The 17,161-nt window shown below is 38.7% G+C and overlaps 1 protein-coding gene across 14 annotated transcripts in view; it reads right to left on the bottom strand.

Annotated features, from left to right (window-relative positions):
- The window catches only part of Phf20l1 (PHD finger protein 20 like 1), an 86,993-nt gene that overhangs the window by 14,749 nt on the left and 55,083 nt on the right, over positions 1 to 17,161 (bottom strand). For all 14 annotated transcript variants that reach the window (XM_069991427.1, XM_069991426.1, XM_069991429.1 and 11 more), the window contains one exon: positions 4,372 to 4,536. In XM_069991427.1, the coding sequence (XP_069847528.1) occupies positions 4,372 to 4,536 (165 nt within the window). The remainder of the gene's footprint in view (positions 1 to 4,371; positions 4,537 to 17,161) is intronic.

Genomic DNA, 17,161 nt, shown 5'->3' with positions numbered 1-17,161 from the left:
GGATACATGGAAAGGACACTCAGTACAGTTTTCAATTTCTTATGTCATTTTTCAGAAAGAGAGGAGCTATGAAGAGTGACTGTAAGGTATTAATCATTTTAACAGGGGGAAGACTGATGCTAATAAAATATGTCTCCAGAGAAAGAAACAGAGGCTTAGGTAATTCTCTTTTCTATCCTAGTGCATACATCATTGTAATGAACACTAAGTTACATAGATTATGGCTAGTGCTTTAGGAACTATTAAAATCTGTATTTCCTGTAAACTTTCACAAATGTTTTCCTTATGATCAATCATTCACAAATAGTAGCGCTTTTCTGGCTGCAGAGATTAACAACTTCAAAGAAGTGAAAGAGCTTCCCTAGGACATAATACTTACTATAATATGAAGAGCACCAGTAGGAGCAAAAACCACCAACAACATATACACCAGGCACTGACTGAGCACTTTCAATAGGAGATTCATAAGTTGAATGAATAACACTGCCAGGTAGTATAAAAGCCAACTAAATACTGACAGCCTCATTCTTTTTAAATATAACAGACTCATAATATTTGTTCTTAATTCATCAGTACTCTTATCCCAGGGCCAGGAGTTCCCTAAGGAGTTTTTTTTTTTAACACTTTAATTTTGATAAACTGCATGCTAAGAGAAAGAGGCTTGGCATATATTTAGTCATCCACAGTATGAGTGGAAGAGGTAAGGAAGATGAGACAAAGTTTTTAGATTTAATCAGATTAGATATAAATTGGCATCATTTAAACTACAGAAGATTATGTTATTTATACTTTAAATATTGACTATAGAGCTACATAATCCTTCAGGAGATGTACATTTAGTACACTGAGACAATCTCAATCCCCTACACCACCAAAAATAAAACACAGTATTTCTTAGTATTCCTTCTATCAGTTTCTAGGACTCAGTGCTTTCCAATGCTTTAGTTTTGACTTATTAAAATTTATGTTTTGGGGGCTGGGAAGGTGGCTCAGTGGTAGAGCGCTTGCCTTGCATGCAAGAGGCCCTGGATTCCATTCCTCGGCACCACATAAGCAAAAAGAAAAAAGCCAGAAGTGGCGCTGTGGCTCAAGTGGAAGAGCGCTAGCCTTGAGCTGAAGAGCTGAGGGACAGCGCCCAAGCCCAGAGTTCAGGTCCCACAACCGGACCCAAAAAATAAAAAAATAAAAAAATAAATAAAATTTATGTTTTGAAGAAAAATATCCTCATTGAGGTCTTAGGATATATTGGATAAAGGCAGTAGAAATGAGATAATGGTAGCAAAATGCCTTTACATAGTCAAAGAATCAGAAGTAAACCACGTGTATACAGAAAATTCTTCTAATACTCCAAATATTATATTTATTTTGAAATTTTCATCAATCAATAATCTTGCTGGCTTAAATCCAAAACTAGTATTTTCTCTTGGGATTTTCTTAATACAAGTTTATGTTTTAAAAGAGTAGATTAGGGGCTGGGAAGGTGGCTCAGTGGTAGAGCTCTTGCCTTGCATGCCTGAGGCCCTGGGTTTGATTCCTCAGCACCACATAAGCAAAAAGAAAAAAGCCAGAAGTGGTGCTGTGGCTCAAGTGGTAGAGCGCTAGCCTTGAGCTGAAGAGCTGAGGGACAGCGCCCAGGCCCAGAGTTCAGGCCCCACGACCTGATCCAAAAATAAAAATAAAAAAAATAAAAGAGTAGATTAGAATATTGATAAAATATTCATTTTTTATTTTTTAGGCAATACTGGGGCTTGAACTCAGGGCTCTGTACTTGTTAGGCAGGCACTCTACCATTTGATTCATACTTTCAAGCAACTTTTGCTTTAGGTAGTTTTCCAAATAGCCTAATGTTTTTGCTCAAGGCTAGCCTCAGACTATGATGATTCTCCAACCTGTATTTCCCACAAATCTGGGACAGCCATTATCAAGCATCACACTTATTTGTTGTTTGAAATGGGTCTTATTTTTGTGCAGGCTGGCCTTGAACTATAATCCTACTAATTTCCACCTCCCAAATAGATGGGATTACAGCTGTGAACGTATGCAGTAGATAAACAGTTTTAGAAACTGTTGCAACATATATGTGATATTAAGTGAATGACAGTCATATACATAGCTGGACTTAATTAAAACTATATCACTGGAAGGAATTAAGTGTATAAATAAGATTTTAGAATATAAGCACACATTTAACTCACAACCACTGGCTAAGTTTTGGGAGCTGAGAAAATTGGTCACTGGGTTAAAAGTTGTACCTGAAAAGTAAATCAAGAATATTCTTACTATACGGACAAGGCTCTAATTGGGTATCACAAGGACACTGGTACTTTTGAACCTCTAGCCCTATCTCCTAAACTATCATTACCAATTTCCTAGCCAGCGTTCTCAAACTGACTCTCAAATTCAACAACCTTAACATCACCTGGGTGCATGTTAGAAATAAGCAATTCTGAGGGAAGATACAGGAAATGTGCTTAGATGAGTTCGTTGGCTGGTTTGATACATGCTAACTTTTTTCCTTCTAACATTTTTCTTTCTCCTACTCTAGCACTTGGTCAGAAGGGCAGAGCCAAGACAAGAAAGAATCAAGGGTATATATGTATAACTCTTTTCACTGTCTCAAGCATTCTTACTCTAGCCCCGTGGCTAGCCCAGATATAGTCTAATACTATGAATGTTCTTAAGGCAATGCCACAGAATCACATAGAAGCTGTATCTTGACAAGATCTCCACAGAAATGTCAATTAATTGTGTTCTGTGGTAGGACACAGGACTGCTGTATTTTAAAGGAACCATAACATAGACCACTTGGTTCAATTAAGAACCAGTGGCCAAATGGGGAAAAGTGGGGAGGAGTGTCTCTTAGAAAAAGAGAACAGAAGGAAGCAAGAAACTTTTTGTTAATCTTTTCCCCCCTCACCTCAAACTTACAAAAATTAAAATTTCAGGGGCTGGGAAGGTGGCTCAGTGGTAGAGCTCTTGCCTTGCATTCCTGAGGCCCTGGGTTCAATTCCTCAGCACCACATAAGCAAAAAGAAAAAAGCTGGAAGTGGCGCTGTGGCTCAAGTGGTAGAGCGCTAGCCTTGAGCTGAAGAGCTGAGGGACAGCGCCCAGGCCCCAGAGTTCAGGCCCCACGACCAGACCCCCCCCCCAAAAAAATTAAAATTTCAAAGGTGCAATGTGTTTCACAGTAAAGAAAACATTCTTCCCTTTAGTGATCTCAGGGATGAGTTAGTCCTGGAAGAGAGCATGCAGTAATAGTGCAAAATAAAACAGAAGCTATAATCTTCCATCGCAAGAACTCAGAAGGGCAAAGAAAGAGTAAGCCCAGCCCAGGAAGATCCTAGGGCTTTCCCAAAGATGAAGACCTAGTCCTTTCTTCCTCATTTCCTGACTCTGGTCTGTACTGCATTAGAGTTCTGCTCTCAAGCTTTCCCTCGGTGTTCAAAGCTGAGAGAATCTCTGCTCCTATTGTACACAGTATGAGAAATGGAAGAGTACCTAATTCCTTCCACTGCAATATAGCCTGATGGCTAGACTCCCAAGAACCATTTGATGGATTCCAACTCTAGGCCCTTATCAGCCTGACAGTCTTTTGTTTTTGTAAAGGTGTGTAATTCTTGTGTCTGATTTACATACTAACCAGACCATAATCCCAGATCTGTTATAGAAATATCTGTGAGTGGCAATTCAAAGTACATTTTCTTTTCTTTTTTTGCTAGTCTTGGGTCTAGAACTCAGGGCCTAGGTACTATCCCTGAGCTTCTTTGTGCTCAAGGCTGGTGCTCTACCACTTGAGCCACAGTGCTACTTCTGGCTTTTTCTGAGTTGTTTATTGGAGAAAAGAGTTTCATGGACTTTCCTGCCCAGGCTGGCTTTCAACCTCAACCCTCAGATCTCAGCCACCTGAGTAAGCTAGAATTATAGGTGTGAACTACCAGCTCAAAGTACATTTCTAAGATTATGGCAATATTGGTAGGAAAGTATTATCTTTGGAGTGTGAATCTTAACTCTCATAATAAAGAAGCTATAGGCTACTTAACTTAACAACTCTGTTTAATCTGTAAAATGTGGATAACACTTGTACTTTATAAGTTGGTAGAGAAAAATGTAAGAATATATTAAAAACACGAATAGGAGAATGGAATTATAGTGGGTATTGATATTAATTTTATAACATCTTTTCCCACCACCAAACCAATTTTTACTTTACATAGAATGTAGCTCATATTTTTTAATATTGAGATTTTTCTATTAAGTAACAACTTTGTAAACTGGGTCTTATGTGAGTGGTCATTCAGTGAAATAGGTTTATTTTCAGCTCCACATTTAGGAATCTTAATTTCATTTTAACCATTACATGTTTACACATACTTTCACCACTAAGGTCAACGGACAGAATGGCCCTTGGGTACTGATAAGTTGTAGTTTTCTCCGTAAACATGCTTCGTGGAGCCAGAGAACTCCCAGAAGATCGAGTTAGTGGAGAAGAGCACCTTTCCAAAAATTCTAGGGAACTGTCTTCATAGTCTGAATAGTCTGTAACATAAGATACATAAAGACATATTAGTAAAATCTCAAGTAATCAAGAGGAGTTGCTACAAAACTGAGGAAGTGACATTTCAAGATACACAAAGCAACCACACCAAAACCACACTCTCTCACCCATTACCAACTAGATTATGGATCTGATGCAAAGGGCTTGGCAAGAACACTGGGGAAGTCAGTTATTCCACACAGTACACAAAGGTGACACAGGTGAGACTGCAGACTCTAACAGTAAACTCATATGCAGAAATGCAAACAGATTCTACCTTTTCTTCCAGTAAAATCATGATTTATGGTCTGTAGCAATATCTGCAAGATGGAATTAACCTCTATTTTCAATTTCCCATGAAGAAGTTCTTCTGATGTCTAGCACACTGATTATAATAGTGATAATTAGAGCAAAAAAAAACCAAAAACACTCCACCACCTTGAAGGCTATGAACTAGTTCTGGGAAAAGATAATTGTCAAAGTTCTCAGATTAGGATAAGTCATACAGATATAAGAAGGCTGTGATGAGGGAAAAGAAAGCCAGCAGAGGGTGAGATTCTAGATATGTGGGAAGATTCCACAGCCCAAGAGTACACTGCACACTTGACAATCATGATTGCTAGAGCACAGTGAGGTAGGAGTATGACAGTTTTCACATTTTAATCTTCAAAGTTTTATCCTAATGTAGTATTTTTTTTTAATTCACAGGTTATATAAGGGAGAGCAGAATGTCCAGTTATGTTTCTAATAGGCCTCTCAGTAGTAGGATGGTGTAGCAGAGGACACAGGCACATGCAGAGATGGAACACAAGCCAGAGGTATGGCAGTGGTCCAGGTAAGACATGCTGGTGGCTTACAATGTAATGGTGGTCATGGAGTGAAAGATATAGAAGATGCAAAAAATGTTACAGACCTAATGTAGAAAGCAGAGATGGAGCTCCACATTTCTGCTTGAGGAACTAGGTAACACAAATAGGTTTCAGAGGGAGCTAGTCAGTAGATGGAGATAAGGAAAACGTAGTTTAGAAGAGGGATTTCTTTCTAAGGTTGGGAGAATGTAAGCCCACACATGTAATACTAGCTACTCAGGAGGCTAAGATCTGATGATCAAGGCCTAGGCAGGAAACTGCCAGAAAACTGGAAGTGGTGCTGTGTCTCAAAGTGGCAGAGCACTAGTCTTGAGCAGAAGAGCTCAGGGACAGAGTCCAGGCCCTGAGTTCAAGCCCCATGACTGACAAAAAATAAAAAGGGTTGGTGAATGTAATGATACAAGGGTTGGATAGTGAGAAATGCCAGGATTTTAAGAAAAAAGGCATATTTTCCCTTCATTTTAGTAGAGTCTTACATTCAGGTAAGAATGTAGCTATGGATAGACAGGGATAGGTAAGGGGAAACAAAGGAGGAGGCAACAATGCTTGATAAGAAATGTACTCATTACCTTGCTCGTGTAATTGTAACCCCTCTGTATGGTATTTTCACAAAAACTTATTAATAAAAAAAAGAAAATCTTAAGTTTCCCCCTTGTATGTCTATTTTCTTAATTGAGTGTGAGGCAAATGCTGGCATTGGGGCAGATTTAAGAACAAGAAAGAGGAAAGAACAAGAAAAAGTAAAGGAAAAAGGCAGGGACACATCTTTATAGGGGAGAAGTAGTAATAAAACTGTTCAGTACAAGCTATCCATTTGAGGCTTGTGGTTGTTGTAGGCAGCATTCATCCTCTGACCCTTACCCCACCTGACCCTGGAACTTGTCAACACTTCAAGTTACATGGAGAAGGGAAACCAAGGTTACAGAAGAAATGAAAATAAGTAGCTAGCTTTAAAATAAAAATATTATAGAGGTTACTTGAATAGGCTTGATATAATCTCAAAGTTCTTGAAAAAAACAAAAGTGTTAATGTCAGAAGTAATATGGGGAAAACTTGACTGGTTAACACTAGCTTTGAAGATGGAAGGGAATAAGAGCCAAGAAATGGGACGGCATCTGGAAACTGGAAAAGGCAGGTACACAAACTTTCCACTAGAACCTCCAGAAAGGAACATGGCCTAAAGATATCTTGATTTTAGCTCAATGAGATCTACTTGGGCATTCTGACCTCTAGAAGTTAAAGAAAACAAATCCACTAATAATAGAAACATGTGAAAGCAACTATAGGAAATGTACACAAGTGACCATCATAAATATTAGAATAGAGACAGGTACTATTGGCTCATACCTATAATCCTAACTACTCAGGAGGCTGAGACCCAGAAGATCATGATCAAAGTCAGCCTGAGCAGGGAAGTCTGTGACATTCTCTCCAGGTAACTAGCAAAGATGCCAGACTAGAGGTACGGAGCAAGTGGTGAAGCCCCAATCATGACCAAGAAAGCTCATTGAGATCACAATGCCCTGAGTTCAGAGCATTAACTTGAGTTCAGTTCTAGTACTAGCAATAAATAAACAAACGTACACATGCCAAATTGAAGGCTCTCTGAAGGCTCTCAAAACCACCTCAATAAGGAAGGTTTGGCTGCAAGTGCTATTAGGAAATGAAATAGCTAAAGTAACTACTCAAGGACACTCAGCTCTTACTAAGCAAAGCCAACAGTCAAACCTAGACTACTTGACAGCTTGACTCCAGTATAAACAGGGATTTCAACATTTAATGTGTGTGTGCATTATCAGGAAAGCTCTTCAAAGCCCAGGTACTTATGCCTCACTCTCCAGTGGGTGAGGAGTGGGAGTACTAAAGACAACCAAGCTGTCTCTGTGAGGCATTATACTACTCTGCCTCCAGTGGATTCACAGCCATCACAATTTGCTACCACCATGTTATCTAGACAAGGGCATAGTAGGGACATATGTTATATATTAAGTAGTATGTCTGGTACTTCCCAATGATCACGTTACTTAATCCTAATGAATGATACAGCAGAAAGTATCATTACCATATTAGAGATGATAACTAAGATGTAGAAAATTTATATAAACTGCTAAAGGTCACCCAACATAAACGTTAGATTCAGAATCTAACCTTCAAAGCTCCCCATTTTATCCATGAAATCTATCTTGCTCTCTGAAGAAAAGGAACAGAAAGTTCTAATTGTAAAAACAATAAAAAGAAATCACAATTTTGTTCAGATTCTAAAGCAACACTGTGAGTTTGAATCTGCTTTTCACTACTTGGTAGCTTTTTGAGCAGGCAAGTTTCTTTCTCTCTGTCTGCCATAGGTAAGTGTAATATATACTCATCAGGTCATAGTGTAAAGGCTAAGCATGAAGACTCTGAACACTGATTCACATGTATAAACTCCTCAGACAGTGTTTGGTGTATACCAAGTACTAGCACTAGGGGCTGGGAAGGTGGCTCAGTTGTAGAGCGCTTGCCTTGCATGCATGAGGCCCTGGGTTCGATTCCTCAGCACCACATAAGCAGAAAAAAAAAGCTGGAAGTGATGCTGTGACTCAAGTGGTAGAGCGCTAGCCTTGAGGTGAAGAACTGAGGGACAGTGCCCAGGCCCAGAGTTCAGGCTCCAAGACCGGACCCCCCCCCCCCTCCCAAAAAAGTACTAGCACTAGATGCAAAACAATAAAGAGGTAAATAAAATGGAACAATAAAAGACCCCGAATAACAAAAATGATCCTTAACGAAAAGAACAGTGCTGGAGGAATATCAATACCAAATTTCAAACTCTACTACCAAGTCATAGTAATCAAAACAGCTTGGTACTGGCACAAGAACAGACCTCAGGACCAATGGAATAGAACAGAAGACCAAGAAATGAACTCATAGACCTATAGTCACCTAATTTCAGTAAGGGAGCTAAAAAAATAGAATGGAAGAAAGACAGCCTCTTCAATAAATGGTGCTGGCAAAATTGGTTATTCTCCTGTAGAAAACTAAAGCTAGATCCTTATATATCACCCTGCACCAGAATCAACTCCAAATGTATCAAAGACCTTGGAGTCACCCTGAAAGTATTATAGGAAGGAATAGGAGAAACCCTAGGGCTCCTTGGCACAGGCTGAAATGTTCTTAATAGAGACCCAGGAACACAACAAATCAAAGAAAGGTTGGACAAATGGGATTGCATGAAGCTGCAAAGCTTCTGCATGGCAAAGGACATAGCTAGCAAGATTAATGGAAAGCCCACGGATTGAGAGAAGATCTTTACTAGCCATACAATGGCCAAGGGTCTCATATCTAAAATATACTTGGAACTCAAAAAATTAAATCCCCCAACAACAAATACTCAAAGAAACAACTGCCTTATAAATAGTGGGCTAAAGATTAAAGAGAAACTTCTCTGAAGAGGAAATAAGAATGGCCCATAGACACATGAAGAAATGCTCAACCTCTGTAGCCATAAAAGAAATTCAAATCAAAACAACATTGAGATTCCACTTCGCCCCAGTTAGAATGGTTATAATCAAGAACTCTAATTAAACAACAGATGCTGGAGGGGATGTGGCCAGAAGGGAACCCTACTGCATTGTTGGTGGGAGTATAAACTTGTAAAAGATAATTTTAAAAATACCTTCCTCCTCTTATTTGTAGACAATAATAATATGAATTTTTAATATTAAGATGATTTTGTTCTAGCAATACTTCAAGTTTGAACTCACATATTTATACCTTCCTAGGATAGAGCAATGTCACTGAACTAGGCTGTTAGTCTTGATTTTTGCTGGTTATTTTATGACATAGTTTCCCCTCTCATTCAGGTATATATGAACATAGGCCATGATCTCCTTGTTTTAGGCTTCCCATCATCACAGAATCATATGCACACACCACCGTGTCAGCTTCCCTTCCATGGACATAGAATATGAATTCTTCTTCTGAGACTAGCCTGGGACCATGATCCTCCCAATCTCAGCTTCCATGTAGCTAGGGATGATAGCCATACACCCAGCTTTGGGTTGAGAAGAGGCCTCAAACCATGATCTTCCTATTTTTAGGCCTCCCCTCCCTCAAGTAACTAGGTCTATAGGCATGGATCACCAGCACTTGGCTCAGACTTGAAATCCTGTATTTCCCACTCAAATATCAGTCTTTTAATTTAATCATCTTAGGGAAAACCTCTTTCAAGATAAATGTAAACAGCATACAAAGCTCACAATAAATTCTCTCTACTATTAACTCATTGCAAACATACTGACAATGGCCAACCTCAACTTGCTGTTTAGACAAATGTTTTGTATATTCAGTATTTACTAGGGTTCCATGGACTAAGTTAGGGTTTTTAGTTGCAGGCCTAATTTTAAATATAAAGAAAGTAGAGGATTATTTTCTATTTCATTAAAAAGATACATACATAGATGGATGGATGGATAAATGGATAGAGGATAGATGGATAGATGTATGTAAGGATGAATGGATGGAATTTAAACTGCTGCTTTTGAAATGGCTCTCTGAAATAGAGGGAGGGGTGATTACAAGTCTGAAGTAACAAGTTTGCTTTGTAAGTATGTCTCAGCTCATCCCCAATACTTAAGAGTTGCCACTTGCTACTTTCTCATAAGCTCTATCTCTATCTTACATTGTCATCAAGAATGGTCTCCTCATTTGGGGGTGGTAGTTCAGCACAGATGCAGCATAAGATGCACAAAACGCTGCCTCCTTCATCAAGTACCTAGCACTGAGTTAGACACAGTGCATATAGGAAGCTTTAGCTGTAGTCTGAAAGTTATGGCATATACACACAGAGGTTGTTCACTTCTTTTTTTTTTTTTTTTCCAGTCGTGGGCTTGAACTCTGGGCCTGGGTGTGCCCCTCAGCTCTTCAGCTCAAGGTTAGCACTCTACCACTTGAGCCACAGTGCCACTTCCAGTTTTTTGGTGGTTTACTGGAGATTAGAGTCTGCCAGTCCTGTCCCGGCTGGCTTTAAACTGTGATCCTCAGCCTCCTGAGTAGCTAGGATTACAGGCATGAGCCACCAGCACCCAGCTGTTCAGTTTTTAAATCATGCGATTAATGGCTTTTGCTTACAAGGTCCCCTACTTTTGTGAGCTGACATTATTTCTAGTTGAGATTTTCCAGCATTGCACATGAAGGGGGTCAAGGCTAGGGTGTGGTAGCAGGGAAAGAGGGAAGGAGCAAAGTGGGCACTAATGTGCAAGAATATCCAAAACTCCTTAAAAAGTAATTCAAGATTTCAACATACAGATCCTCTACCTGCAAATTTAATCTGGCAGTTGTAGAGTTAAGACAATCCAGGAATGCCATATCCCATGGAAAAATTATATATGTTTTGGATTACAGAGACTTGAAATCTGAAAAATTTCCCAATTATGTCTACCCATATTGATGTTGCCTGATTGTGTTTACATTTCTGATATTGGCTTTATTAAATGAAAATGGAAAAAGAGCTGTGACATTAATATTGATACCACAAAACTAAGATACTGATGGTGCAGTGAGAGAAAGTGACTTTTTTGAGCCCTCTTTGCCACTTTCCAGTTTGAATTGATAACATGTCTGTGTCTTGCTCTTTGAGGACAGGCTACTGAATTCTTATTCTTACCTGTTTTCTCCTATGCTTTTCCAATAGGCAAATGAACCTCTAAAAAGCTACACTCTTAGTAATGCAACTTTTTGATCTTCACATAAATGGAATTATTCTCCAGTGACATGCTATTTAGCTTAACATTCTGTCCCTGAGGTATCTATAATTCATTGGTGTTTTTGGTTTTATTTTTTTTGCTGGTCCTGGGACTTGAACTCTGGGCCTGAACTTGGTCCCTGAGCTTCTTTTGCTCAAGGCTAGCACTCTACCACTTGAGCCACAGTGCCACTTCCAGCTTTTACTGAGTAGTTTATTAGAGGTAAGAATCTTGTGAACTTTCTTGCCCAGGCTGGCTTTGAACCGAAATCTTAAAATATCAGCCTTTTGAGTAGTTTAGGATTACAGGCATGAGCCACTAGTGCCTGGCTTAATTGTTTACTCTGTGCCACAGACCCTACTAAAGGAACACTACTTCTCCCAGAGACCTAGGTTGATTCCCAGGCTTCTATGAACACTAGAGGATTTGCTTTGAGTGAGCTTCCGCAGAAGATTTTAGGATGTGTGATTCACAACTTTGCTTTTCTTGCTTTACTGATTTTGATGCAGTCTCACTATCTACCCTGGGCTGACCTCAAATTTGTGATCCTCCTGTGCCAGCCATGAACACTAGGAGTTCAAGTGTATGACCAGCTATATTTCATGTTTTCTTTGTGATTTGTAAGAGTTTGCTATTCTAAATATTAATCTTTTATCCAGTATATGGTTTCATTGTAATTACTTCTTGTGGTTTGTAAGTTGCTTTTTCACTCTTTTTCTGATGTTTTTTCTTTTTTCTCAAAATGCCCTTTTGTTAATCTCCCTTTCAAAACAGATAACATTTTATGACAGTATTATTCATGGCTAGTGTTGACTACAGCACTGTGAATGAAAGATAATGAATGTTCTTGTGTATGTATTCCTCCAAAGACCCGGGAATCACAGAAATGCTTTTTCTTACTTAGAATATCCACTGAAGTAGAGATATTTGAAACCTCCCCTCAGAAGCAAGAACCTCACATTTTGGAATGGACATGCTTTAGGCCCAATAGGGAATAGAAAAATTAAATCTTTAAGTCAGCCTTCCTTTGCTGAATCGTAAACCATAGCTGCTCTTCCACCAGTGGTTCTCAACTAGAGACAGCACTACTCCATCCTCCCCTGCCTCCTTGCCTCCGTGCAAACAAGAGATATTTGGAAAGGTGTGCAGACATTTGAAGCTACTTATAACACTTTTGGTGAATCTAACTTCTTAATTCCCATCTAGCTCTACATTCAACCTTTCCTAGGACTGTTTTTTTTTGTTGTTGTTGTTGTTTGTTTAGAGATCCTTTCCTACCAGGACAGAGATCATAGATATTTTTTTCTGTTGCTGTCTTTGAAAGTGTTATAATTTTTTCACACATTGTCTTTAATAAACTTAAAAATAATTTTTGTGTATGGTATAAAATAGAGATTCAATTTTCATTTTTTCCCATATAGATAACAAATTTTTCTATTTTATTTTGTTCTTGATCAATGTTTATTCCCCTAAATACCTGATTACCTTAAAAAATGACAGCAGAATAGTAACAGTATTACTGCTGGCATTTTACTATTCCATTTTCAGTTTTAGAATAAGCACTATATCTACAGATCTACTTAGCAGGAACTAACATCTTTTTTAACACTGACTTTATTAACCCATGAAAATGACTATCTCTCAGTCATGTAGGCCTTCTTCAAGGTTTGTTAATCAGGTTTATAATCAGCTTTTCATAAAAAATACTAAGGATATTCATAGTTGAAAAATACCTAAAAGGTAGCCAATTACACAACAAAAAGATTGATAGATCATTGAATTAAGGAGGTCAGGTCTGGCTCATGCCATATTGGCCACATGGTGGATTACAGGTCTGGCATCTTGTCTTGATGGGGGGGGGAGGGGAGGAAATAAATCCCCCCCCCCCATCACCAGCCACCCAGGTAATGGGTATGCCCGGATCCCTGGAGGCAGGGACAGGCATTTGGCTGATAGGTTACTGAATCTGTCAGTCCAGTGCCTGGCACTGGGAATTTCCTGAGGATCTGCCCCCTGTGCCAACCTATTTAGGCCCAGACCAGCCTAGCCACGGACTCCATGCCACGTGTGTCTCTGTGATCGTGTCCTGTGTCCTGTCTCCTGGCTCATCTCTAGTCATTATGGCGTCCCAGTTCAGCTCTCCATTGGAGCTGAATTGGCTTGTTGGTATTGTTTTTGTTTTTTCTTTCTTGTGCAGCATGTTTCCTAGCTGTGTTATGTGTATTTGCATGCTGCAGGTCTTTGTAACAACTGGTGGCCTGCAGCTTGTTAACTGTATAATAAAGACTCCAATATTCTCTATTTTAAAATGTGGCTTCTGGGATGATTTACCTTACAACAACATATGTCTGTGTAAAGTCAATAAAAAATAAGTATACATGGATGCAATGAATGCTTTTCTATACTTGCAGAGACAGCAATGTTTGTTCTCCTTTATCTTATATTATGGTGAATTTTCATGATATAATTTCTAGTGTAAAAAATGTTGCAATCGAAACAGAGGGTTGGTTATGTCCTTTACATATGGTACTAAATGTAATTGCTTAGGTTAATAATATCAGTTTGCTTTGTTGCTTTGTATGTCCCTCCCCCACAGTATAACCCTTGCTTTCACTGTATTTGATGTCAGTATAATTTGTGGAGGGGAAGGGGAAAAACAAGTCGTTTAAGTAAGGATACAGGTGGACCCATTGCAACAATGAGAAGTACAAGTTGTCACGTCGGAAATGAACTTTACAACTTTGGGGGGGGGGAGGATTGGGTAGGAGGGCGGGGAGAGGCTGGGAAGGGATGGGAAGGGGAAACAAAGGAGGAGGCTACAATGCTTGATAAGAAATGTATTCATTATCTTGCCCATGTAATTGTAACCACTCTGTACAGTATTTTCACAATAAAAAAAATAATATCAGTTTGTGGGTTTTGCATGCTGTCATAAATGATAACTGATAGTTACCTTTCCCCATTGTATTATTGCTGATTTTTAGTGCAGTTATTTAGTTGAAAAGACATATAGAATTACAGTAGTTTCCTACAGGTACCACAAGGAAGTACCAAATTTGGTAGCTAAAAACAATAAAAGCTCATTCAGTCGAGTTTAAGATGTCCAAAATCAAAATACAGATTGACAGAGCCTGGCCCCCTTTCAAGGCTCCAGGAGCAAAGCCTTTATTCACTTCTTACAGTTTCTGTGGCTACAGGTCCTTGGCTGAGGGTTATATTACTCCAATTTCAGCTGTGCTATATGATTTTCTCCCCTATGGATCACAAACCCTTAACTCTTGACATCTCATTCTGAGATAATTTAATCAAATCAGCAAAGATCTAGAGTAATGTCAAGTTCTTAAGTACAAGGGGTTAATTACAGGGAGATATACTTGGTGAGGAAAGTATTCACCGCATTGTTTATGTGTTTCCTCTTTTAAAAATTGTGAGGTTATTTTTTTTACTTTATTATTGCATGATTTTTTTATTGTGAAAATATCGTATAAAAAGGGTTACAATTACATGAGCAAGGTAATGAGTACAGTTCTTATCAAGCATTGTTGCCTCCTCCTTTGTTTCCCCTTATGTGAGGTTATTTTTGAAGCAAAGTCTCACTATGTTTCCCTGGCTGGTCCTGAGCTTCTGAATTTAAGCAATCCCCTCACATAAGCTTCTCAGAGGCTAGATCTTCAAATGCACAGCATAAAATAATTGGAACAATCAATTCCTTTAATAATTAGAAGAACTTAAAAGAAAAACTGTTCAAGCCTGGGTTTTTTCTTTGCAGGAAGATTTTTAAATACAAATTATATCAGGAAGATTTTTAAATACAAATTATATTTGTTTTGAGGCTAGCACTCTACAAATTTTGAGCCACAGTGCCACTTCCAGTTTTCTGGTGGTTAATTCAAGTCTCAAAGACTTTCCAGCCCATGCTGGCTTTGAAATAAGATCCTCTGATTGCAGCCTTCAGATTAGCTAGGATTACAGGCATTAGCCACTGGTGCCTGGACTTATTCCTTTTGTTGTTTTTGTTGTTTTGTTGTTGTTGTTGTTTGGTACCAGTCCTGGGGCTTGAGCTCAGGGGCATGGGAGCTGTCTCCGGGCTTCTGTTGCTCAAGGTAAATGTTCTACCACTTGAGCTACAGCTCAACTTCCCATTTTTTGATACTTAATTGGAGATAAGTCTCAGACTTTCCTTCTTCAGGAAGTGATCCTCAGATCTAAGCCTCCTGAGTAGCTTGGATGACTGGTATAAGACACTAGTGCTGGGATTTCTTTATTCTTATTATCTTCTTGTGCATGTTGTCTTTTTTTTCCCTTTAGCAGTCTTCCCAGAAGTATGTTGATATTTTTTTTCCAATTAACAAAATTCAGCATTTTAAAATTCTTCTTAGCAATTTCTTAGCTCATATGTTTTTTACTTATTTGTACATTTTTCGATTTTTTTCTATGAAGCAGTCATAGGCAATTTATCCTTACATAATGTAAGTATTATATATCCTTACATAAGTATGTATATCATTTTGCCCCTATAGGTGTCATTTAAATAGGTAGAATGGTGACATACACCTGTAATCCCAGAATTCTGGAACCTGAGGCAAAAGGATTACAAGTTCAAGACCAGCCTGGGCTATATAGGGAGAATGTCTCCCTCCATTACTCCCTCAAACTATCATTCCAAGTACTCTCACAAGTATTGACATATATTTCCATTATCTTTCAGGTTCTTAACAACTTTTTAACTTGCTCTTTGTGCCTGGCTCTTGACCTATAACAATTTAGAAATGTGCTGGTTATTTTTAATCTTTTGGAGTTTTCTATTTATCTTTTTGATACTGGTTAGTGGACTAAATTGTGGTCAGAAACCATGGATCTCTATTATACAAAACCAATATTCACGTTTTTGAGATCAGCTTAAAGCTGTACCTACTGGTCAGAACTGTTGGGTATATGGTAAAGAAAAACAACAACCACAGCAATTCAGTGTCCTGTTACACTGACTGCACCAAATGTACAGTCTCAACAGGCTGCTTAATATTCTGACAGAATACTTTTTAGGTTTGCCTATCTATTTACCAAGAGAGATACAATGGTGTAAAAGTGACAATGTTTAGAATTTTTTTTTAATCTAAGAAGTATAAAAGTAAACATTCATCATTGTAACTTCCTATCTCTATTCTCAATGACAATACTTGTTTTTAATATGTCTGCTGTAATTTTTCTTTTGATTAGAACTATTCTTTTACCCATACTTTTATTTCAATGTTACCCTACCTTGTCTATATTTATACGTACATATATCTTTTATAAATAATAGAAAACCGAATTAAAAATTATTGGTATGGTTTTTGATGTAAAATGTCCCAACAAAAGCTCACATGCTGGGCTGGGAAGGTGGCTCAGTGGAAGAGTGCTTGTATTGCATGCATGAGGCCCTGGGTTTGATTACTCAGCACCACATAAGAAGAAAAAGCTAGAAGTGGTGCTATGGCTCAAGTGGTAGAGTACTAGCCTTGAGCTGAAAAGTTCAGGCATCACAACCAACAACAACAACAAAAAGCTCACATGCTGAAGGCTTGTTCTCCAATGAAAGTGTTCTGACCTTGAAGCTCTGGGAGTTGATTGTATCAAGAAGATCTGATCTCATCAGTGGATGAATCTATTCAGAGCTTAATTAGCTAGTAGGAGGCTATCAGATAAAGTAGGTCACTAGGGGCTTTTCCTACAAGGGTATATCTATCTCCAGCCCCTTCCTCTTCCTGCTTCCTGGCCTCCATGTGGGGAACAGCTTAGCTCCACCAACATGTTCCTTACCATGAAGTCCTGCCTCAGTATAGGCTGAGAAACAATGAGGCCAAGATCTGGACTGAAACTTCTGCAATTAAAGCCAAAATAAATCCTTCTTTGTTTTTGGTGGTCATGAAGGTTGAACTCTGGGCTTGGGCACTGTCCCTGCGCTCCTCAGCTCAAGGCAAGCACTCTACCACTTAAACCACAGTGCCACTTCCAGTTTTCTGGTGGTTAATTGCAGGTAAGAGTCTCACAGACTTTCC

Source organism: Dipodomys merriami, unplaced genomic scaffold (genome assembly GCF_024711535.1).
Source record: "Dipodomys merriami isolate MVZ:Mamm:240054 unplaced genomic scaffold, mDipMer1.0.p SCAF_4, whole genome shotgun sequence".
NCBI classification, from domain to species: Eukaryota; Metazoa; Chordata; class Mammalia; order Rodentia; family Heteromyidae; genus Dipodomys; species Dipodomys merriami.
The sequence above is the reverse complement of the archived record's forward strand: the minus strand, read 5'-3'. Positions and strand labels throughout refer to the sequence as shown.